The sequence below is a fragment of the Vipera berus genome (genome assembly GCF_964194415.1).
Source record: "Vipera berus genome assembly, chromosome: W".
NCBI lineage: Eukaryota > Metazoa > Chordata > Lepidosauria > Squamata > Viperidae > Vipera > Vipera berus.
The window spans coordinates 68,279,979-68,304,846 of NC_138210.1; the positions used below are offsets into that span (position 1 = coordinate 68,279,979).

At 45.1% G+C, this 24,868-nt stretch overlaps 2 protein-coding genes across 2 annotated transcripts in view; one reads left to right on the top strand and one right to left on the bottom strand.

The window, feature by feature from the left end:
- LOC308676399 (solute carrier family 25 member 35-like) overlaps nt 1–12,602 on the top strand; it is a gene marked incomplete at both ends in the record, with an annotated part of 14,412 nt that extends 1,810 nt beyond the window's left edge. The window contains 3 exons of the mRNA XM_081342211.1: nt 5,361–5,513; nt 7,774–7,908; nt 12,426–12,602. Of these exons, the coding sequence (XP_081198337.1) occupies nt 5,361–5,513; nt 7,774–7,908; nt 12,426–12,602 (465 nt within the window). The remainder of the gene's footprint in view (nt 1–5,360; nt 5,514–7,773; nt 7,909–12,425) is intronic.
- A 1,772-nt stretch (nt 12,603–14,374) lies between these two features.
- Nucleotides 14,375–24,868, bottom strand: part of LOC308676401 (ran guanine nucleotide release factor-like) — a gene marked incomplete at its 5' end in the record, with an annotated part of 11,730 nt that continues 1,236 nt past the window's right edge. Inside the window, 4 exons of the mRNA XM_081342214.1 lie at nt 14,375–16,247; nt 18,051–18,145; nt 18,864–19,011; nt 24,793–24,861. Coding sequence (XP_081198340.1) covers nt 16,118–16,247; nt 18,051–18,145; nt 18,864–19,011; nt 24,793–24,861 — 442 coding nt within the window. The 3' untranslated portion in view covers nt 14,375–16,117. The remainder of the gene's footprint in view (nt 16,248–18,050; nt 18,146–18,863; nt 19,012–24,792; nt 24,862–24,868) is intronic.

Consider the following 24,868-nt stretch of genomic DNA (forward strand, 5'->3'; position numbering starts at 1 on the left):
TGGAGAAGACTCCTGCGAGTCCCTTGGACTGCAAGGGACTGGTCAGTCCTAGAGGAGATCAACCCTGACTGCTCTTTAGAAAGCCAGATCCTGAAGTTGAAACTCAAATACTTTGGCCACCTAATGAGAAGGAAGGACTCACTGGAGAAGAGCCTAATGCTGGGAAAGATTGAGGGCAATAGAAGAAGGGGACGACAGAGAATGAGGTGGCTGGATGGAGTCACTGAAGCAGGAGGCGTGAGCTTAAATGGACTCCAGAAGATGGTAGAGGACAGGAAGGCCTGGATGAACGTTGTCCATAGGGTCGCGATGAGTCGGACACGACTTCGCAGTTAACAACAAAAGGGTGATATGACGACAGTCTTCCCATACTTGAGAGGTTGTCATAGGGAAGAGGGGTTTGACTTATTCTCCAGAGCACCTGAGGGCAGGACAAGAAGTAACAGTTGGAAGATTGTTTAAAGAGAAAGCCAACCTAGAACTAAGAAAATATTTTCTGACATTGAGAACAATTGGTGGAATGGCTTAACTTTGGAAGTTGTAAGTGCTCCATCACCGGGGGTTTTCAAAAAGAGACTGGACAAAATGTTTGTCCAGAGTGATAAAGGTCTCTTGCTTTAGCAGAGGGTTGGGCTAAAACAGGGGTCCCCCAACCCCCGGTCCGTGGACTGGTACCAGGCCGCAGCATGCCAGCAACTGGTCCGCACAAACAAGCAAAGCCCCATCCGTGGGATGTAGGCAGCGCACGAAACCATGCACTCTCTGGTCCGTGGAAAAACCTTTCTCCGCGGAAGCAGTCCCTGGTGCCCAAAAGGTTGGGGACCTCTGGGCTAAAAGACCTCCAAGGTGTCTTCCCACCCTATTATTATTATTATCTGTGTTCTGCAGGCCTTTTCAAAACTGGAACTTAAGAAAGATACCTCACCACGAAATAGTCCTTTGCTGCACCACTGGTTTAGAACTGAACCCAGTTCTGCATTGGCATCCTTCCCAGCATTATCCAGAGGTGCTAGAAAATGAACTTGTGATTTGTTCTGCCGCTAAATTATGCTCTCTCCCAATTTGGATGGTTGGTGGAGGAGCTTGCGCTGGCACACCAGCCCCTTGAAGGACATCTGGCCCACCTCTGTTTCCACATGTGCTGAAGAGCCAGCCTCCCAGCGATGGAAATTGCTGGCAATCGTTAATATTTCAATAGCTATCATGTTGCCTGGAGCTCATTTCTCCATGCAGGTCTGGTAGAAAGCATTGTTAGCAGTTCATTGTTCTCAGTGTCCAGTACGATAGCCAGAAGTTTGTGGATGCTCCCACACTGGAGGTTTTTAAGAAGAGACTGGACAACCATTTGTCTGAAATGGTATAGGGTTTCCTGCCTGAAAAGGGGGTTGGACTAGATGACCTCCAAGGTACCTTCCTCCTCCTCCTCTTCATCCTCCTCCTCCTCCTCCTCATTATCATCATTTATTATTATTATTATTATTATTATTATTATTATTATTATTATTATTATTATTATTATTATTATTATTATTATTGCAAATACAAGGCAAGGATGTCATTCGTTTTCCCTGCCTCCATAAATCTTGGATCTTTCCACTCCAAGTTGCACATCTAAAGAAAAGCAACATAGGGTCTGTGGTTCCTTAAAGGCTAATCACTTTATTATACAGGTAGTCCTCAACTTACGATTCGCAACTGAGCCCAGAAATGTCTGTTGCTAAGTGAGACAGTTTTTAAGTGTGTTTTGTCCCCTTTCATGACCTTCCTTGCCAAAGTTGTTAAAAGGAATCACTGCAGTGAGTACACAGTTGTTGAGCGAATCTCGTTTCCCCATTGGCTTTGCTTGTCAGAAGGACGCAAAAAGGCGATCACATGACCCCGGGACACTGCGACCGTCATAAATATAAGCTGGTTGCCAAGCAGCCGAATTTCGATCACGTGACTGGAGGGATGCTGCAATGGTTGCAAGTGTGTCACGTGTGGCTTTTTTCAGTGTTGTTGTAACTTTGAACGGTCACTAACTAAATGGCTGTAAGTTGAGGTCTGCCTATAGAGAAAGAAAATAAATAGATATCCTGGCCACTTGTTACCTTCTGCTCAGTCTTTAAAAAAGCAATAAAGGCATTGTCTATAAGCCACACCCTCCTTTAAAAAAAAATCAAAATTTGGTATCCTTGATTAAGTGGTTCAGTTTGGTCTATGCAGGGGTGGAGAACTGTGGCCCTTTTATGACTTGTGGACTTCAACTCCCAGAATTCCTGAGCCAGCCATGCTGACTCAGGAATTCTGGGAGTTGAAGTCCACAAGTTATAAAAGGGCCATAGTTCCCCACCTCTGGCTTAAGGTAATAGGCTAGAAAGTGGGAAACTGTGAGTTCTAATTCCACCTCAGTCATGAAAGCCAACTGTTCAACTTTGGGCCTACCATCCCAACCCACCTCAAACGGTTGTTGTTGCGTGGAAAATAACAGGAAGATGTGTTGGATATGTTTGCAACTTTGAGTTATTTATAAAAACAATAACGGTGGGATATAAATAATAAATAAAACCATGCCAGCCCAATTAGTCTTGGGCGAACTTAATTTTCTTCCGGGCTGCTTAAATTGCTTAAATCTCAGCTCTGGAAGTAGTAAGCAATCATCCTAGACCAGGGGTAGGCAACCTCGGCTCTTTTATGACTCATGGACTTCAACTCCCAGAATTCCTGAGCCAGCTCTGCTGACTCAGGAATTCTGGGAGTTGAAGTCTATGAGTCATAAAAGAGCCGAGGTTGCCTACCTCTGTCCTAGACCTAGATAATATTTTTCTCCACTCTGTAGCAAATATTCTTACATTGCCTTGCTGGAAGCAGAGAGAGGAAATGAAATGGCCGTTTAAAAGGTCTTCACCAGAAAGCACGCGCTGTGTGATCCTATTTGAGACCATTTCCGAGGCAAACCAGGTTAAGTCTGCAGCATATCTCTACCCAATCCCTGATTATTCCTGCCCCAGAGCTTGGAAAACTGCCAGTCTGCCTAGCTAATAGGGAGGTAGACTGACTACACAGCTTCCTGGATCTGTAAAATGTGCAACTTCTAATCTCTTATTAATACTCTGCTCTCAAAACTCAATGCTGGAAATCTCCAGTGGCCAGGCTGCTGGTGTAAAAAATACAGTAGATTAACCTGAGGAAAAAAATTGTGTATAATGTCCTCTCCTGGGACTGAAGGATTGAGAAAAGTTGGGCCTTACGCCCTGAGCCTGTTTTGCACCTTTGCACATTCAGGGGGTCCTCAACTTATGACCACAATTCAGCCCCAAATTTATGTTGCTAAGTGAGAGATTTCTTAAGTGATTTTTGCCCCAGTTTAACGACCTTTCTTGCCACATTTGTTAAACGGGTCACTTTGGTTGTTAATTGAGTCACACGGTTATTAAGTGAATTTGGCTTTCCCATTGACTTTGCAAAAGCGGATCATATGACCGTCGGACACTGCAACCGTCATGAATACATGCCAGTTGCCAAGCGTCTGAATTTTGATCACGTGACCACGGGTAGACTACGGTGGCTGTAAGTGTGGAAAACGGTCATAAGTCACTTTTCTCAGTGCGGCTGTAACTGCGAACAGTTGCTAAACGAGGACTGTTGAAGATTATACGTAGTCTCAGTCCCTTATTTGGCACCAAGGTGATCCTGGAAACTCAGGAACAGAGAATAAAGTAACCAGCCATTGTTCCTGGCGGCATTATTTATTTATTTATTTATTTATTTTTTGCATTTTTCTTGAGCTAGATAGAATATTTGAGGTAGAGTTTAGCCAGTGAAGAATAGCAATGAAACTGATTTGTTTTTAGAAATAGGACTAGGATGAGATGCGAGCTTTCTTTTTAGATAATGAATGTATGAGAAGATTTCAGAAGGTGTTTGTGTTTCTTCTTTCTTTCTCTTCTTTCTTTTTCTTTCTCTTTTTCTTCCTTCCTTCCTCTTTCTTCTTCCTTCCTTTTTCTTTCTTTCTCTTTCTCTCTCCCTTCCTTCCTTCCTTCCTTCCTTCCTTCCTTCTTTTCTTTTCTTTTCTTTTCTTTTCTTTTCTTTCTTTCTTCTCCAAAGCACCTGAGGGCAGGTCAAGACATAGTGGGTGGAAGGTCATTAAAGAGAGATCCAATCTAGAACTAAGGAGAAATTTCCTGAAAATGGGAACAATCAGTCAGTGGAATGGCTTTCCTCTGGAAGTTGTGGGTGCTTCGTCACTGGAGGCTTTTAAGAAGAGTTTGGACAGCCTTGTTCTGTACCAGCCTGCTACCGGCCCTGCAGAAAAGGCAGGGAGAACCCCTCCACAAACGGCAAGAGGCTGGAACTACGCCTGCCAAATTTATAACTACAAAAACAAACAAGACACGAACCAAGAAACCGGAGCTTTAAGAAACATGAACCATCCGAGTGGTTGCCTTCAGCAAACCAGCCCTCCCAGACATTCCCCTTATATAGAGTTCAGGGCGTGGCTTCTCTCTGCCTCCTTCCGAGAAGCCCCATTGCCTTCCTCTGTTTACTCCTAATTGACTGCCTCCTGCGTCGGGCGTCCTTGAACAGGGCCAGCTGTGGGTCATCTTCATCCACACTGTCAGGCTCACACAGCTGGGTCTCCATGGTGACCAAGTGGGAGGGGCCTGGCTGAGGGCTATCATCAGCAAGATCTTCAACCCCCTCAGCAAGGTCTTCAACACCCCCCTCCTCCTCTGAGTCGTCCGACCCAACTGCCGACCCCACAGGCTGACCCTGAATCACAACAAGCCTCTTGTCTGGAATGGTATAGGCCAGGGGTAGGCAACCTTGGCTCTTCTATAACTTGTGGACTTCAACTCCCAGAATTCCTGGGCCAGCCATGCTGGCTCAAGAATTCTCTGGAATTCTGGGAGTTGACGTCCACGAGTCATCAAAGAGCCAAGGTTGCCTACCCCTGCCCTAGTGTCTCCTGGTTGAGCAGGGGGTTGGTCTAGAACAGGCATGTCAAACTGCCGGCCCGTGGGCCAGAGGCATCATACTGAAACTGCGCCCACCCCATTGCCGGCAATGGGGAAAAAGTTGCGATATGTCGTGCGACGTCACGTGACATCGCGAGTTTGACATGCCCGGTCTAGAAGACCTCCGAGGTCCCTTCCGACCTCATTATTCTATGTTTTATGTTCTCTGACCTGGAGGCAAAAATAATTTCTTCCAAGACATCTGCAGGGTGGGCTTTTAGTCAACAGTTCAAAATCCTGCTTGCTCCTTACTTCAAGCGGTCCAAATATTTCCACTGACAGCTTCCAGCTAGTTGAGCGCTGTAATGATTGTAGACATGGATGCTTCTAAATGTTATTGGTCCTTTTCTGTTGCCTGTCTAGGGAATGTTCCATGCACTATGTGGGATTCACAGAGAACACGGTGTGCTAGGGCTGTGGCGTGGAGCCATTTCTTCCGTGCCCCGAGTCATGGTGGGCTCATCCACGCAGCTATCATCCTTCTCCTTTTCCAAACAATTCTTGAACCACCTCGAGGTACGCTGGTTTCCTGTGCAAGAGAGCTTGTTTGAAAAGGTATAGGAGTTACAGTAGAAGACTTGGATTTGGCACGGTGGGTCTAGAGAGAAGAAAAATTGGGATATACATTTGATCTTGGCCTAGTCCAGGGGTAGGCAACCTTGGCTCTTTTATGACTCGTGGACTTCAACTCCCAGAATTCCTGAGCCACCATGAGGGAACTATGGCCCCTTCGTGACTTGTGGACTTCAACTCCCAGAATTCCTCAGTCAGCCATCCTGAGGGGAAAGAGAGGTTTCCAAGCTGAGCCATGCTGGCTCAGGAATTCTGGGAGTTGAAGTCCACAAGTCACGAAGGGGCCATAGTTCCCTCATGGTGGCTCAGGAATTCTGGGAGTTGAAGTCCTCGAGTCATGAAGGGGCCAAAGTTTCCCCCATGCTGGCTCAGGAATTCTGGGAGTTGAAGTCCATGAGTCATAAAAGAGCCAAGGTTGCCTACCCCGGTCTAGTCGTTAAGGCACCAAGCTAGAAACTGAGTTCAAGTTCTGCCTTAGGCATGAAAGCCAGGTTGTTTGGGCCAATCACCAGGATACTGTGAGTTCTAGTTCTGCCTTAGGCATGAAAGCTGACTGGGTGACTTTGAACCAGATTCTCTCTCTCAGTTCAGCTCCTCACATAGAATTGTTGTTGTAGGGGAAAATAGCAGGAGGAAGGAATATTAGGTATGGTCACTACCTTGAGTTATTTATAAAAAAAATAATAAAAGGTAGAATAAAACTAAAATAAAATAAACAACCATTTTGGAGCAGTACCAAAATATACCCTGTTCACTTGCCAAATTCATGGTCGCTTCCTCCTTATTCTTTCCAACTCTGAGTATTAAATGTGCTTCTAATCCAATGGCTATTAATACAGCACCTGAGCTTAAGAAGGTGGATTTGTAGCTAATTTTTTTTCCTGCATGCCTGCGTGGCGTCAACTTACTCTTTATGCCAAGAAGAGCTGCAAGTTTAAATTTAGGCTGGTCGTGGCAGAAGAGACAAAATATTAATGGGGCTTTATATAAGTCCAAACTGCTGATTTGCAGGCAGAATCCAGCAGAGAATATAGAACAGAAGAGGAATTAGAATAGAATAGAATAAGAAATTAGAATAGAATAGAATAGAATAGAATAGAATAGAATAGAATAGAATAGAATAGAATAGAGTAGAATAGAGTAGAATAGAATATAGAGAATGTAATAGAATCGAATAGGAAATAGAATAGAATAGAATAGAATAGAATAGAATAGAATAGAATAGAATAGAATAGAATAGAATATAGAGAATGTAATAGAATCGAATAGGAAATAATAGAATAGAATAGAATAGAATAGAATAGAATAGAATAGAATAGAATAGAATAGAATAGAATAGAATAGAATAGAATAGAATAGGAAAATAGAATAGAATAGAATAAGAAATTAGAATAGAATAGAATAGAATAGAATAGAATAGAGTAGAATAGAAAATAGAGAATTGTAATAGAATGTAATAGGAAATAGAATAGAATAGAATAGAATAGAATAGAATAGAATAGAATAGAATAGAATAGAATATTATATAGAGAATGTAATAGAATCGAATAGGAAATAATAGAATAGAATAGAATAGAATAGAATAGAATAGAATAGAATAGAATAGGAAATTAGAATAGAATAGAATAAGAAATTAGAATAGAATAGAATAGAGTAGAATAGAAAATAGAGAATGTAATAGAATGTAATAGGAAATAGAATAGAATAGAATAGAATAGAATAGAATAGAATAGAATAGAATAGAATAGAAAATTACAGTAGAATAGAACAGTACAGTATAGAATAGAAAAAATGGAATGGAATGGAATGGAACAGAACGGAACAGAACAGGTTTGAGAATCTTAGTCCTAAGGCATAATGTTCTTTGATCCTCTAATGCAGAGGTTCCCCAATGTCCGGTCCGTGTATTGGGCCGCGGCATGCCTGCAACTGGTCCACACAAACAAAGAGCCCCATCTGTGGGATGCAGGCAGCACACAAAACCACGCACCCTCCGGTCCGTGGAAAAACCTTTCTCCACGGAACCGGTCCCTGATGCGCAAAAGGTTGGGGACCTCTGCTCTGATGGATCGAGGTTCCTGATCTCTGACGAGGCTGGCTGCAGCTTCCAAAGCTGTTCTCTTAAGAGGTCCCTGTTCCCCTCTTCCCTTCTGCAACTTCTCCTCAGCGGTTTCTAGCCTTTTGTTTTCTCCTCTTCCACCAGATCTTCCCCAAAGACAGTTGGCTGATTGCTTTGTGCGCCGGGATGACCAGCAGCTTCATTGTGGCCATCGCCATGACACCTTTCGATGTGGCCAGCACCCGCCTCTACAACCAACCGGTTGGACCTGACGGCCAGGTAGGAAAATGGGAAGAACGGAGAGGATGTGGACGAAGCCGGAACACTTGTGGTTAGGTGGACTAAAGGAAAAGAGGGGAATACAGGCAGTCCTTGACCGATAGCCATTCATTTAGTGTCCAGTTTTCACCCTTATGACCATTGCAGCATCCCCATAGTGATCAAAATCTGAGGACCCAGATTGTTGGGGGCAATAAGCTGACTTTGTAATAATGCCGCTGGGGGGGGGGGGCGAAAGCCTTAATAAGCAGACATATACATAGAATGAAGGCTATTGCTAAGCACATTGGTTTGTGCTTAAATTGTAAGCCGCCCTGAGTCTTCGGAGAAGGGCGGGATATAAATGGGATTAAAACAAAAATGGGATTAAAATTCAGACACTTGGCAACTGGCTCCTATTTATGACAATTGCAGTGTCCTAGAGCCATGTGATCACCTCTTGCGACAAGCAAAGTCAATGGAGAAGCCAGATTCACTTAAAAATTGTGCTACTCACATAACAACTAGGACTCATTCACCCCACTGGTTTCAGGGATCCCTTAGACAAATTGCTTAAATCCACAGCTTTGCTGTATGTCAATGAAACCTCAACCATCCAGGGTCCAGGCCAAAATTATCTATTGGAGCCTTGGTGGAACAGTGGGCTAATGCCTCCTTAAGTAACACCAGCTGCCTGCAATTAGTGCAGGTTCGCATCCCACCAGGCTCAAGGTTGACTCAGCCTTCCATCCTTCCAAGGTAGGTAAAATGAGGACCCAGATTGTTGGGGGCAATTAAGCTGACTTTGTAATAATGCCGCTTGGGGGTGTGTGAAAGCCCTAATAAGCAGGCATATACATAGATTGAAGGCTACTGCTAAGCTTGTAAGCCGCCCTGAGTCTTCGGAGAAGGGCGGGATATAAATGGAATTAAAATAAATAAATAAATAAATAAATAAATAAATAAAATCTAAAAAAAGGTTAAAATCATGTCAACTGGACCAAAGTTGGTTAATCTGAGATATTCCATTACTCATCCAAGTAACTTTATCAGTCAAAATAAATAAAAAATACTTAGGCAGAGAGCCAGAGAGCTGTTGGCATATACCAACTCTTGCCATACCAACTGCACTGCTTCCTCACCAAAAGGTTTTTATTTTGACTGATGAAATTACCTGGATAAGTAACGAAACATCTCATACGAATAAACTTTGGTCCTGTCGCCGTGATTTTAATCTTTTTTAGGCACAGCTTTGCTGTTAAACCTTCTTTGCTACCGTTTTTTAAGTTTAAAATCTTCCAAAATTGTACCTGTGCTGCCAAAGCAGGCTATGCATTATTTTGAAGCTTATCGTCTCTTCCACCCTCATATCTGAGAACTGGGATCTTTGGTTAAGATTTTAGAAGAAATAAAGTTGTGTCCAAAGCAAAATGAGCAGCAGTGAGTATGAGAGAGCAATCCAAAGGCCCTATTACAGATTTTAAAATGATGCAGAAACCACCCCCCAAAAAAAACCCTTCCAGGTTTTTAAAATCGTTTTGGCAAAGAGTTTGTGTAAGCAGCTGGTTAAACTGATTCTATCAGTGCTGCAAACATTGGATGTTTTTGCTTTGACAATATAAGAGGCAGACTTTTCCTTTAAATTGTTTTGCTCTTAGAATTAGATCAGGGCTTTTCAACTTTTCCACCCATTGTACCACTTTTAGGATATGGCAACATCAGGGTACCACCAGTTGCCTAGCAAGGTGACAAAAACCTGATGAGCAAAAAAAAAAAGAGGAAAAAAGTGATGAAGTACAGGTAGTCCTCGACTTAACAACATTTTGCTTAGTGACTGTCCGAAGTTACAATGGCACTGAAAAAAGTGCCCCCCAAGCCACAGCCGAGCAAGACACCTGCCTGCCCACCCGGCAGCGCTCTTCCTCCTGTCCGAGGTTTTCATTGTTGTGAGCATTTCTGTTGAGGATTGGCAGCGGGGGTGGGGTGGGGGTATGTTCGGTTTTTATTCCCCCCATCTGCTGGGTGGTTGCAGCAGGTTTGGGTCACTTCACATGACCCTGTGACACTGTGACCGTCATAAATAGGAATCAGTTGCCAAACATCTGAATGTAAATCACAAGACCCTGGAGATGCTGCAACATTCCAGCTGATCAGCGCTTCTTCTGGGCTCAGCAGAAACGCCAGGATCAGCGCCGAGCTCCAGCTGGAGCCTGGTGCTGATCCTGGCGCTTCTGCTGAGCCCTGACAGCCCCGAAGAAGTGCTGATCCTGGCGCTTCCGCAGAGTCCTGACAGCCCTGCAGCTCCAGCCATCTCTCACTCAGGCTTGTGCGGTGCTGCCACTGGTTCAGCTCATTCCCCTCCCCCGCTACCACTTTTCTAGGATGGTCGCGTACCACCTGCCAGGTGCCAATGTACCACAGGTGGTACCCGTACCCCTGGTTGAAAAGCCCTGAATTAGATGAAGCTAGGGGGAGGAGAATGTTACCCCGGTTGTTTTTAATAAGATAAGAAATGGCGTGTAATAGAACGGAAGGGAAGCTTTGCCCTTCAAATTGATTGGAGAATGTGATTGATGACTGCTAATTGGAGGAGGGAACTGTGCCAAATATTAGGTGCTGAAGAGAGGGGAATTCAGATTTTGGCATCTCAACATGCTGTGCCGATGCTTTGTTCTCATTATTATAGACTTTTTAGAATAAACAATGCCTGAAGGTTCTTTGAAGTGTTTCATTAGTCGGAACCATGACATCTTCAGTAAAAAATGTTGCTGGAATAAAAGTCGTGTCTTGCACTTAAAAGTACATTTCAGTTGTACGTGTCTATGGAGATTCTCAGTCATCCAGGTCCTGGCTATCCCAAAGGTGCTTTTTCAAAAGGCAACTGGATTTTCTTCAGTGAACTTCTTGGATGAGAAACGGAACGTTTTTCAAGGAAAAACCGAGAGTCCAGCAGACTTTTGAAAAAGCACCTCTGGGTTTCAGCTGTGCACTTACGCACACAAGCACGTACACACAAATTGTAGGTATATTTACCTGGATGTCTCCGGGATATTTTTAAACATTTACTGGTTTATACGGGTAGTCCTGAACCTATGGCAATCGAGCCTAGAAACGTAGGTTGCTCAGTGAGAAATGTGTTAAGTGGGTTTTGCCCCATTCTATGACTTTTCTTGCCGCATTCGTTCAGTGAATTGCTGCAGTTGTGAAATTAATAACTCGGCGGTTAAGTGAATCTGGCTTCCCCCACGGACTTTGCTTGTCAGAAGGTCACAAAAGGGGACCAGGTGGCCCCCAAAAAACTGCAACCGTCATAAATACGAACCAGTCAAGCATCCGAATGTAAATCACGCGACCACGGGGGATGCTGCAACAGTGTGAAAAATGGTCATAAGTCACTTTCTTTCAGTTGTAACTTCGGAGGTCACTAAATGAACTGTAGTTAAGTCAAGGACTACCTGTATTGAGTTCCTCGCCTCTTGCTTTTGCAAAAACCTGCTGGTGGGTTCTTTAAAGAAAATAAAATAAGAAAGCAAGATTTTGAAATAATAGAGAATAGAATAGAGCTCGGGTTTTTAGATTTTGCTTGTGGTTTGTCCTCCCAAGCTTGTTTTAATACAATTCCTGAGTGTTTCGTTACCAAACTAGGTAACATCACCAGCAGGATTTTCTTGCCCTATCATGTCAATATGTAAGAAACCGGACTATTCGAAGTGACAATCAACAAAAGAACCAATTGGCTGCTCGGAATTCTTTTTTTAAAAAATCCCATTTATATTTCATTTCATTTTATTTATTTGATTTCTATACCGCCCTTCTCCCAAGGGACTCAGGGCGGTTCACAGGGCATATATAAATAGCTATACAAAAATTAAAAGAAAATTAAACCAGTGCCCAATTAAAATACAACAATGATAGAATAATAAAAGCCAATTTTAAAAAAAAAACCCGCCCTTTTCCGAAGACTCAGGGCGGCTTACAATTTAAAGCACAAATCAATGTGCTTAGCAATAGCCTTCATTCTATGTATATGCCTGCTTATTAGGACTTTCGCCCCTTCCCAAGCGGCATTATTACAAAGTCAGCTTGTTGCCCCCAACAATCTGGGTCCTCATTTTACCTACCTCGGAAGGATGGAAGGCTGAGTCAACCTTGAGCCTGGTGGGATGCGAACCTGCACTAATTGCAGGCAGCTGGTGTTACTTAAGGAGGCATTAGCCCACTGCTCCACCAAGGCTCTTGGTGTAGAATGGGGCAAAACCCACTTAACACATTTCTCACTGAGCACACCGGCACAAGATGATTATGTGTTAAGGAGAATAAGACAAGAAAATCCTGTTGCTGATGTTACCTAGTTTGGTAACGAAACGTTCAGGAATTATATATATATTTTTAAAAAAACACACACAGAAAGCAAGATTTCCCAAACCTAAGGCAGACGGACTGGGAAGACAGGACAGTGAAAACTTGGGAGTCATCCAGGAAAATGCTCTTAAGACCCAGTGAACGTGACCCCTTCACCGTTTCCTTTTCTACGACAGGGCATGATGTACAAAGGACTCTTGGACTGCCTGGCCAAAATCATCCAGACCGAGGGCTTCTGGGGCGCCTACAAAGGGGTGGGGGCTTCCTACTTCCGCATCGGGCCCCACACCATCCTCAGCCTTCTCTTCTGGGATCAGATCCGCCAAGTCAACTTCAGCTGGACGCAGGAGTGAAGCCACCCGTAAGGGGGATGCCCACCCCAATTTGCACGTCAAGACTTAAAGGAGGCGCCCGGACCGCGCTGTGAGTGAAGCTCGTCTCGAGAGATTTGATGCCAGCAGGCTGGCGACTTCTACGGCGCAGAGAAAGATGTTGGCGGCCCATTCCACGCCCTTTGTTTTTGGCTGTTCTCACCTCTTGGTCCTCTTTCCTACATGGCTACAGATTATAAGGAGTCAAATAACAATAAGTAAAATCTTTCCCCTGCCCGGATCAATTAATACCAAACCGTAGCTTCTTGACTTGAGGAGCCAAGGCATCACGCAGACGCTCGTCCTCACTTGAAGCTTGTGCAGGAGTGTGCCAGGCCCACTCCGTCGCGAAGCGCCATTTTACCGTTGCAGAAGATGGGACTTCTGTCTTGCTTGGTAATGGCCTCCAGGTCCCAGCTTCCTAGGAAAACCCCTAAAAAGCTTTCTTGAGGGACTCTTGTTGTGTCACTTCTACCCAGTGTGCAAAATTACAGGGCGTCCCTATAGGTGGGGGAGAAAAGTCCTGTTCAAACTGTTTCCATGGCAACCAAGTAGACCTAAAGGTAGGACTCGCCTGCGCCAGTTAATCCAGCCTCTAGGTGGCACTAGAGTGCCATCCTGCTCTTGCTGCCATTTTCCCTCTTATCTATATTTACATACTATTAAAAGTTCTCGGGTCTGTTTTGTTTTTACCTTCAGTTGGGTAAAATGGTGCGTTACAGGGCAGCCATTTTTGAAACAATATACCTCAAATGGGCTAACTTGCAGAATGTGTCCAAAAGCTGGGCTCCGTGACTAGGGACTGGAAATTTGACAAATTTGGGGCCATTTCGGTGCACTGTTGCACCACCGCAATCAAGTAATCATCCTTTCCAAGACTCCCTGACATCTTCGGCAATGGAGAAGCCAGAAAGGTTAAGTCACAAGTTGTTCAGGTTAAGTCTTCCCCACTCACACAACACCCAGTCCCTCTGGGCTTCCCCGACACTGGCCATTCACGTACCGATGCACAGCTGCGTCGCAGTTCTGCGGGCGAACTCCACCTCATCGCATCTGTTCTACACCCCTGCTTACCCGACCCATGCTCCATCCCTGTGCGTCCTGTCTGACCTTTTGTACACCCTTGCACAACACCTTCGCCAATTCTTCACCCTCCTGGACCTCCACACCACCTCTCATGCATTCCCTGCACTTCTTTTGCACCCGTGTGGCACCTTCCATGCCTCCTTCTCAGTTCTCATGATGCCTCCACCTTGTGCAGAGTCCATTTTTTTTATTAATTCAACAGGAAAGCTACCAGGAAGTCTAAATTTGATGTAACATCAAGGAAGAAGGCAGAAACGAAGGAAGGTGCCAGGCAAATCTGGGAAAGTGTATTAACTTTAATTCCCATGTTAGCTAGGGAATTCTGGGATTTGAAGTCTGTGCATCGTAAACTGTTGTGTTTAATCTTCAAGGTCTCATCATGAAAACACCAAAGAAATTAGCATCTTCCCATGAGAAAAAATTCTTAATTAATTCAAGGGTCTCATTCCAAATCCCTCCGCCTCCTTCATCTTCTGCTAACCTTTCCAAAATCCAGACACAAAGCACGTTTTTTGCTACCTGGTCCAAGAAGTCATATATTTTCAAAAAATAATAAATAAATAAAATCAAATTTACGCCATCAACCTTTTAAGGAGACACTCGCCAATGAACACGGTAAAACTACTTGTCCGAAGGGTCTTAATCTCTCCGATATGCAAAGGGGGGGGGACCCTAAAAAGCAATTTAAGAAATGGGCTCAACTTAGTGATTGTAAAAATCTGTGCTGCAACTCCCAGTCGCTTCGCTCAGAAGCCAACGACAAAAATGACAGTTTCCATGGTCTGCTAACGAGGAGGGGCGGCTATCCAGAGTCATGTGGTTAATATTTACAAACTCTCTTCTTCTGGAGAGGTTTTGCCTATATGGATCCAACGTCCAGCCGTGATTTTCTTGTACATGACGTCCCACTAACGAGGGCGTGACTCCCAGAAGTGATTGGCAGGGGGTACGTGCAGATTTTGGACACATTCTGTAAATTAGCCCGTTTGAGAAACACTGATTGAAAACTCGTTTCGCCCAATTGGAGGTTACAAACAGGTGAGAATTTTAATGTCCTAGAGGCAGATAAGGCTTTTGTTGAAACTTTTGTGCATTTTAATCAAGCACCGGAACTGAAGCCCGAAGGATTCACATAAAAGGGAGAAGAGTACTCACTTTGGGTACTCCCGATTCACACGGTAAAATTCTTTCGACTGGACGCAGCAGTGACGATGCTAAGAGATGACGCATGGACACAGACCATTAAGATGATTTCTAACACAAGTTTTAAAAGCCCCGTATTTTCAAAGGTTGATTTTATTTTTTTACTACTCTCAGTTGGCCTTCGTGTCCCTTAACACTCAAGGACACAGTCTGGCCAAAACTCAACTGGACAAGCAACCTCAAATTTCATGACAAAACATGTAAAGCCTAGAAGAGATGGAATTTGAAGGAAGGGGGGAAAAAGGAAGGAAGGAACAAGCAGTCTTGCTTAACAGCAAATTACCTTCTGTTTTTACATTTCTTTTCTTAATCTTTTTTTTTCTTAGTCATCTGAGGGTATAGCGGTATCCCAAATAAAAAAGTATCTCTCTGGCAGTTGATGTGTACGTTATTTCTGTGGCGCATGCTCCTTCCATTACAGAGAGTGTGAAAAACGTTTGTGAGTGCTAGATTGCAATCTAGTGGATTATCCAGAAGGTAGGTAATCCCAGTTTGCTTGGATCACCTGTAGAAGGACACTAGAAATAGTTGGAGAGGTGAGTAGAACTATTTATTATTTATTTATTTGTGGGACTTAATATGCCGCCGTAACTCCCGAAGGACTCAGGGCGGCTAACAACAATAAAACACAATAATACAAATGTTAAAAAGATTAAACTAACAAGCCCCAATGATAAAATATTTTAAACATTCTACTTAAAAATCCCTATCGTCAGTCCAGGTCAGCCTGATGGAAGAGAAATGTTTTAAGGCTGCGACGAAAGGACCGGAGATCCGGGGCCATCCGGAGCTCAAGGGTAAGTTGATTCCACAGGGAATTCCACAGAACTACCTACAGTCTAATGGGTTTTTCAAAGTTGGTGACCTTAAGATGCGTGGACTTCAACTCCCAGAATTCCTCAGCCAGCATGACTAGCTGAGGAATTCTGGGAGTTGAAATCCACGCATGTTAAACGTCAAGTTTGAAAAACACTGGTCAAACCAATCCTAAAGCAAAGCAAAGTTGGCCGGAGTTTGCTTTTTACAAGGAGAACGTCCTTGGGTATTCAGCGTCCATGTCCTCTTCATTCCGTCGCGGGATGAAGGAAGAAGATCCGGATACCGGAGCCGGCGTTCTCATCTAGAAAGCCTCCGAACCGAAAGGCCCCGTGATCACGGCCGGGATGGAGCAAAGCTGGATTTTCAGCAAATGTGGACAGAGAAGTGTCTTAACCGAACAGACCGGGATCCAGGAGCCGCAGGCTACACACGAAAGCGTGGAAATGCTCCACTGTCCAAGGAGGTTGAGAGAGGGCCAAGGGGACCTCTGTGCTTTGCGCAGCACTGGTACTCAGAGGACTGTCTCAGAAGAAAGAGGGAAGAAAAGGGGAGTCGGTTATCACAGGGCAGAACTGCAAAATGTGTGCCAAAACCCACACGCCATTAAGCTGACCAGCTTGCAGCCTTTGGCGCGGGCAGACCCTCCCCCAGTGGAGGTAGTCCATGCCTCATGACCAAAATTGAACCCAATTTTATTATTATTATTATTGCTAAGCAAGGCAGTTGTTCAGTGAGTTTTAGCAACAGCAACAGCCCTTAGACTTATATACCGCTTCACAAGTGCTTTTCAGTCCTCTCTAAGCGGTGTACAGAGTCAGCCTATTGCCGCCCCCCCCCACAATAATCTGGGTCCTCAGTTTTGCCCCATTTTAAAAACTTTTCTGGCCACAGCTGTTAAGTGAATCACCGCAGGTGCTAAGTTAGTAACACGCTCGTTAAGTCAATCTGCCAGCTAAACGAACGATTGTAAATTGATGGACTACTTGTACCCCCCAATTTGGAGGGAAGGGAAGTGGAATTAATTTCAAAAAGTTTAGCTTAAGAAAAAGGGACTGCCTATCTTTTAAACACCCTCAACTTCTTTCAAATGAGCGGAGGACGTAGTTAACACACGTGACCCTAAAAATGTCAAGAGGTTTTACCCTCTTGCCCCAAGGATATTCTGACAGAACAATTAATCAGTGGAACGACTTGTCTCCAGAAGTTGTGGGTGCTCCAAAACTGGAAAAAGATTGGACAATCACTTGTCTGAAATGGTTTAGACCAGGGGTTGGCAACCTCGGCTCTTTTATGACTCGTGGACTTCAACTCCCAGAATTCCTGAGCCAGCTTGGCTGGCTCAGGAATTCTGGGAGTTGAAGTCCATGAGTCATAAAAGAGCCGAGGTTGCCTACCCCTGGTTTAGACCAACGATGGTGAACCTTTTAGAGACCGAGTGCCCAAACTGCAACCCAAAACCCACGAATGTATTATCAGGTGCCGGGTGGGCGTGGCCCATTGGGTGGGCGTGGCTGCGGTGGTAACGGCAGACTGGGTGGGACTAAAAAGTTCAATCAATCAATTCCAACTTTGCGAGATCCTTTTTTTTTTCCCCGCGAGAAGTTGAAATTGATCGATTGAACGTTGGGGGTTTTTTTTGCACACGGCGGCGGAGGCCTAAAGCGAAAAGGTTTTATAAAACCCAGCTGAAGGCCTAGGACTGGGGCGACGGTGCCCGTGTCCAGAGAGGGCTCTGCATACCACCCGTGGCACACGTGCCATAGGTTCGCCACACGGGTTTAGACCAGGGGTGTCAAACTCAATTTCATTGAGGGCCGCATCAGCATTGCAGTTGCCCTCAGGGGGCCGAGTGGGTGTGGCCTGGGTGGGCGTGGCCTACTGGGTGGGCGTGGCTAGAGTGTGTATGGCCTACTGGGTGGGCGTGGCCAGCTCTACATGGTTCGCATCAAGGGTGCCTATGGGGGCCTGGGCAGGAGTGGGGCAGATCTGAGGGTCTCTGGCAGAAGGAGGGTCTCTGGGCCAGGGCCAAGGCAGTGGGGGCCGTTCTCTCACTGTTTCCAGGATGGCTTCGCGGGCCGCATGAAACCACTTCGCGGGCCGGATCTGGCCCCCGGGCCTTGTGTTTGACATGTCTGGTTTAGACTAAGTCTCCTGCTTGAGCATGGGGCTGGACTAGAAGACTCCCAAGGTCCCTTCCAAGTCTGTTATTCTCTTAATTTTTCACTCCTCCAATTTAACTTTCCCCTTTCTCTCCGTCCCTCAGAGCAGTTAGAAAGGTTATAGCCTTGTGGCCGGCAGAGGAGATAACTAAGACACACTCACTTAATCCAAGTGGGGTCATTGAAGGTGACAAGCAGATCCGTTCCGTACTGGGGGAGGCGGAGCAGCACCAAATGCACAGAGACATCGTTTTTGGCCTACGGACCAGAAAACGGGAACAAAACATTGATCAAGGCTCTCATTTTATACAGGAGGAAGGTGAAAGTAGCTTTTGAAATCATGAGGGCTAGCCCCTCTTCTTTAGAGAAGGGCATATTCACAGGAGGAGGACACCACCACGTCATTTTGGTTCTGTTATGTAGGCCAAGCCAGGCCATTCTGGTTAATTCCAACAGAGCACAGTGGAAACAGTTTTGTGTCATGTCTGAACGAGAGATGGGAAGGCCTGGGGAAAAAATGGAAAAATTGGGGGAAAAAATTATCCAATGATAAATTATGTATCTATGACAGGGTATTCAAAGACCTTAATGAAAGATTTCTGAGACTTGTTGTAAAGTCTCAGATTACTGTAAGTTCTCTCTAGCTGAAGACAAGCAAATCCTGCCTCCAAAAATCGTGAGTGCTCCATCACTGGGAGATTTTTAAGAAGAGACTAGACAATCACCTGTCTGAGATAACAAGAAGAAATATTGCTATTGGACAATGTGAACACCCGTGGATGAGGACGAGGGAGTCTATTGTTTAACTAAAGCAAGGCTTTGAGCGGGAAAACCAGAGTTGGTTTTGCTTCTTCTGTGCCAATGTAGATTTTCAGTAAAGTATTATACACTTGGTAAAATCATGTCCCAGGAGTTTCTTTTCTGGAAATGCCAACTGGACAATTGACACCAATCGCCCAGTAACCTCGCCACTCACCTCCTCGTTGAATTTAGCGACCTGCTGGTGGCCCACCAGTTGCCAGGAGCTGCTGCAGCCTTCGAATGCCAGAAGAGCGGGCGCAAACTGGGTTTGGCTCAAAATCTCCGAATTGGCCGAATTGCCCGCAATGTCTTCAAAATGGAACCTGGTGGGAGTGGGGTGGTTAAAAAAAAAAGATGGATGTCTCTCACCGACTCTCCCCTCAATGAGTCTCGCGCTAAGAGGCAAACTTTATCCACAGGTGAGGTTATCCCAGGTGAATCCCTTCCCAAAATTTCATAGGCAATTTCATGGAGAAATTGCAAAATAACCCAAGCTATGGACGTTCTTAATATACAGTAATCTTCAACTTACGACCACAATGGAGCCCAAAATATCTGTTGCTAAGCGAGACATTGGTTAAGTGAATTTTGGAGTTTTACGACCTTTCCTGCCAAGGCTGTTAGGTGAATCACTGCAGTTAAGTTAGTGACACCGTTGTTAAGTGAGTCTGGCTTCCCTGTTGACTTTGCTTGTCACAAGGTTGCAAAAGGGGATCATGTGACCCCAGGAGACCGCAACCGTCATAAATATGAGTCAGTTGACAAGCATCTGAATTTTGATCACACGACTGTGTATGGATGCTGCAACCGTCCTAAGTATGAAAATTCGTCATTTTTTCAGTGCTGTTATAACTTTGGTCATTAAATGAACTATTATAAGTCGAGGACTACCTGTAATCTTATTACCACCCAAAAAAACTCAGCAATAGAACACACACACACACACACACACACACACAGAATTTTTTTATTTTCTTTTTCTTTGTTTATTGTTCTATTATTCCACTTTCACTTGGTTTAGATTTCCTTTTTCTTTCTCATGTTTTTAATTGTCGCAAGCCACCTAGGCTAGCCAGATGGCAAGAAAGATGGCAAATAAATGTAATAACAACAATATTCATAACAGCATATTTCTTGTAGTAATTCCTCATCAGACCATGAAGCGTTTCCAACCTTACGCTAAATAAAGCAAGCCAGGATTTTAATCACGCTCGAGGAATGCTCGTTTTTAAGCATTCAAGACAGGCCCGTCTTAAGCTCATTTCAGGACTGCGATTAGACACGCAGAGAATTTGTCTCTGGTCAGAGGTGGGATTCAGCCGGTTCACACCACTTTGGCAGAACCGGTAGCTAGTTTTTGGTTGCCCGGGCCCAGAACGGACTTCCAGAAGCGGCATCCACACAGAGAACCGGTTGTTCACATATTTGAATCCCACCACTGGTGCCGAAGCTCTCGCTAGAAAAGGCCAGGGTGAGAAGCTGAAAAAACATTGCCCAAAACTTGTCACAAGATGCCCTACCATCCCTTGTAGTTCAGGCTCCTAAATGTCCTCCATCACGACTGTGAAAACTGCTCACAGTTTCCTTTATTTGACCCAGACATTACAAGCTGCTGTGGTTAGTCTTAGAGCAAATGTAAAAACCCGGTTCAGCTATGTTGGATTCTCACAACTTAGATACAACCCGTGCAGGGTTTTGAGCAATGTTTTTTCAACTTGTCACCCTGGGCTTTTCTGGTGAGTGCTTCTGCACGAGAGACAAATTCCGTGTGTGTGTGTGTGTGTGTGTGTGTGTGTGTGTGTGTGTGTGTGTGTGTGTCTAATCACACTTGGCCAAATAAAGTACAGGGAGTCCTCAACTTACAACAGTTCACCGAGTGACCGTTTAAAGCAGGGGTGTCAAACTCAATTTCATTGAGGGCCGCATCAGCATTGCGGTTGCCCTCAGAGGGCCGGGTGGGTATGGCCAGGGTGGGTGTGGCCTACTGGGTGGGCGTGGCTAGAGTGCGTATGGCCTACTGGGTGGGCGTGGCCAGCTCTACATCGTTCGCATCAAGGGTGCCTATGGGGGCCTGGGCAGGAGTGGGACAGATCTGAGGGTCTCTGGCAGGAGGAGGGTCTCTGGGCCAGGGCCAAGGCAGTTGGGGCCGTTCCCTCACTGTTTCCAGGATGGCTTCGCAGGCCACATGAAACCACTTCGCGGGCCGCATCCTGCCCCCGGGCCTTGTGTTTGACATGTCTGGTTTAAAGTTACAACAGCACTGAAAAAAGTGATCTATGACCGTTTTTCACACTTACGACCCTTGCAGGATCCCTGTGGCCGTGTGATCAAAATTCAGACGCTTGGCAGCTGACTCGTATTGATGACATGGTTGCAGTGTCCCGGGATCACGGGATCCCCTTTTGCGACCTTCTGACGAGCAAAGTCAATGGGGAAGCCAGATTCACTTAACACCCGGGTTAGTAACATATCAACTGCAGCGATCCACTGAACCGCTGGGGCAAGAAAGGTCATAAAACGGGGCAAAACTGACTCTACGAATGTCTCACTTAACAACAGAAATTTGGGGCTCATTTATGGTCGTAAGTTGAGGACTACCTGTATAGCAGGGCTTTTCAACCAGTGGTACGGGTACCACTTGTGGTACATTGGCACCTGGCAGGTGGTACGCGACCATCCTAGAAAAGTGGTAGCGGAGGAGGGGAATGAGCTGAACCAGACGCAGCACCGCACGAGCCTGAGCGAGAGACGGCTGGAGCTGCAGGGCTGTCAGGGCTCAGCGGAAGCACCAGGATCAGTGCTTCTTCGGGGCTGTCAGGGCTCAGGGGAAGCGCCAGGATCAGCGCCAGGCTCCATATGGAGCTCGGCGCTGATCCTGGAACTACTGCTGAGCCCAGAAGCGCTGATCAGCTGTAATGTTGCAGCATCTCCCGGGTCTTGTGATTTACATTCAGATGCTTGGTAACTGATTCATATTTATGACGGTCACAGTGTCCCAGGGTCATGTGAAGTGACCAAAACCTGCTGCAACCACCCAGCAGAGGGGGGGAGAAAATAAAAACCAAACACCCCACAACGCCACCCCCGCTGCCAATCCTCAACAGAAATGCTGACAACAATGAAAACCTTGGACAGGAGGAAGAGCGCCACCAGGCGGGCAGGCAGGTGTCTTGCTCGGCTGTGGCTTGGGGGGGGCACTTTTTTCAGTGCCATTGTAAGTTCGAACAGTCACTAAGCGAACTGTTGTAAGTCGAGGACTACCTGTACTTCATCACTGTTTTCCTTTTTTTTTTTTTTGGTCATCAAGTTTTTGACACCTTGCTAGGCGTCTGGTGGTACTCGATGTTGCCATATCCTAAAAGTGGTATAATGGGTGAAAAGCTTGAAAAGCCCTGCTGTATACGATAGGATTTTTATTTCTATTTTATTCTATTCAACCCCCATCCCAAATTTACTTTCCAAAGATCAGCCAGGCTCATTGAAATGCTTCCCCCTGGCTGTAACGTTTTGTAATTTTTTTTTTTCCTCCCGCGTAAGGGAGTTGTAAAAGTGGAGATGCTGGGGATCGAACCCAGGACCTCATACATGCAAAGCATGCGCTCTACCACTGAGCTACATCCCCATCCCCTTCTGTCTGTCAGCAGTTGCTCTTCTCCATTACAATAGTAGTCTCTCAATAACAACCCAGATTGTTGGGGGCAATTAAGCTGACTTTGTAATAATGCCGCTTGGGGGTGTGTGAAAGCCCTAATAAGCAGGCATATACAGAGAATGAAGGCTACTGCTAAGCTTGTAAGCCGCCCTGAGTCTTCGGAGAAGGGCGGGATATAAATGGAATTAAAATAAAAAATAAATTACTTCCCCCTCCTTTTATTTTTCAAGACTTTAGCAGTGAAGCCAACATTTTAGCCTTTTGCTACATAAAGTAGTTAGTTACTGAGTCCCATATAAATGTTGCTAAGACTAATTAGCCATACTTCTCTAGCCTGGGAATAAGCCAGTCTGGAAACAGAGTTGCTTTCCAGAATAATTGCCGGGAAGTATATTAACCTATACATTCATGACCTTTAATTAAAATAACATACCGGTTGGCCCTTCACTAAAACCACGGCTGAGCCAAAATTTCTGTTGCTAAGAGAGATAGTTGTTAAATGACTTTACCCCATTTTAGAGCTTTCCTTGCCCCAGTTGTTAAAACGAGAATCACTGCAAATGTTAAGTTAGCAATACGGTTGTTAAGTGAATCCGTCTTCTCCGTTGAAAGGCGGCGGGGGGGGGGGGGGAGATCACTGAAGGTCATTGAAAGTCACCAAAGGGGATCACATGACCCCAGGACACTGCAACCGTCATAAATATGAGCCAGCTGCCAAGTCTCCGAATTCTGATCACGTGACCATGGGGATGCGGCAACACTGTCATAAGTGTGAAAAACAGTCGTAAGTCACTTTTTCCAGTGTGGCTGTAGCTTTGAATGGTCACCAAATGAACTGCTGTCAGCTGAGAACTACCTATGGGTCTGGCAAAAGTTCTAAATTAAACTTTGGACAATGCTAGATTCTTGAACCCCTTCATGGATTACTGCCTTGTCGTGGCGAAGAGGCTTGCGTAATTCAATGAAGCTATGAGCTATGCCGTGCAGGGCCACCCAAGACGGACAGGTCATAGCAGAGAGTTCTGACAAAACGTGATCCACTGGGGAAGGAAATGGCAACCCACTCCAGTATCTTTGCCATGAAAACCCCATGGACAGTACAAAAAGGACCTCCTGGAGGAACGTTGTCCATGGGGTCACGATGGGTCGGACACGACTTCGCAACTAACAGATTCTTGAATCCAGGACCCTGGACACACAAGCCATATGGGGGAGAGCATTCTCAGTGGGTGCACCAACCCTCTGGAACTGCCTGCCTACCGAAATCCGGATGGCCCTCGACCTTCGCACCTTCCGGCGCGACTTAAAAACCTACCTGTTCCAGCAGTCCGGCCTGGCCTGATAGCTCTTGGGGTTTCATTTGTTTTTTACTATTGTTTAACTGTATACCTACCTTGCTCTGTACACCGCCCCGAGTCCCTCGGGAGAAGGGCAGTATATAAAAACAAACAAACAAATAAATAAATAAATAAATAAATATATGTGATCACTGAGCTCGATTGCCCTCCAACTCTTCTTAGCTCTTTTTGTTAGAAATTTTAAGTAGGTATGCATTTATTCATTTATTTTTTTGTATGTATGTATATGTGTATATACATATATACATGCATGTGTGTGCATATACATATGTGTGTGTGTGTGTGTAAAAAATTATTTTGGATTACACAAATATGAGCTGTCACTACTGTGACCACTGCCTGTGTATGGCCTTGGGTTAGGCTGAAACAGGAAATAAGATTTGTCCCATGTTTGGGGCCTAGCAAGGTAATCTAAATACTTAACAAACATTTAACATATATATGGGAAATTAGATAGGCCTCGACTTACGACTGGTCAGTTAGCAACCATTTGAAGTTAGAATGGACCCCACCCAAAAGTTAATTATGACCCAGATTCAAAATTGTGATGTCTGCCCCCTTCCTCCTCCCCCCTCAGGTCAGGTCACTGTATTTTTTTTTAAATCCCATTTATATCCCGCCCTTCTCCGAAGACTCAGGGCGGTTTACAATCTAAGCACAAATCAATGTGCTTAGCAATAGCTTTCATTCTATGCATATGCCTGCTTATTAGGGCTTTCTCCCCCCCCCAGCGGCATTATTACAAAGTCAGCTTATTGCCCCCAACAATCTGGGTCCTCATTTTACCTACCTCGGAATGATGGAAGGCTGAGTCAACCTTGAGCCTGGTGGGATGCGAACCTGCACTAATTGCAGGCAGCTGGTGTTACTTAAGGAGGCATTAGCCCACTGCTCCACCAAGGCTCTTGAAGTTGAATTACTTTGAGGAGTAATCACTTGCCTTCATTGCATTCCTTTAATACGTTCACAGTCAAGAGGTCTTGACTGAGCATACAAAGAGTGTAATTTTGCCCCAGGATTCATTTTTCCAAGCAGGCTTTAAACTCCAGCACCAATTTGTTCCTCAATGAGATGTCCAATTTTGCACTACCCACCTGGCAGCATTTTCATCCGCCACCCCTGCTTGGTATTCCAGCAGCTCCACAATGATGCTCTGATCTGTGCTGGGGT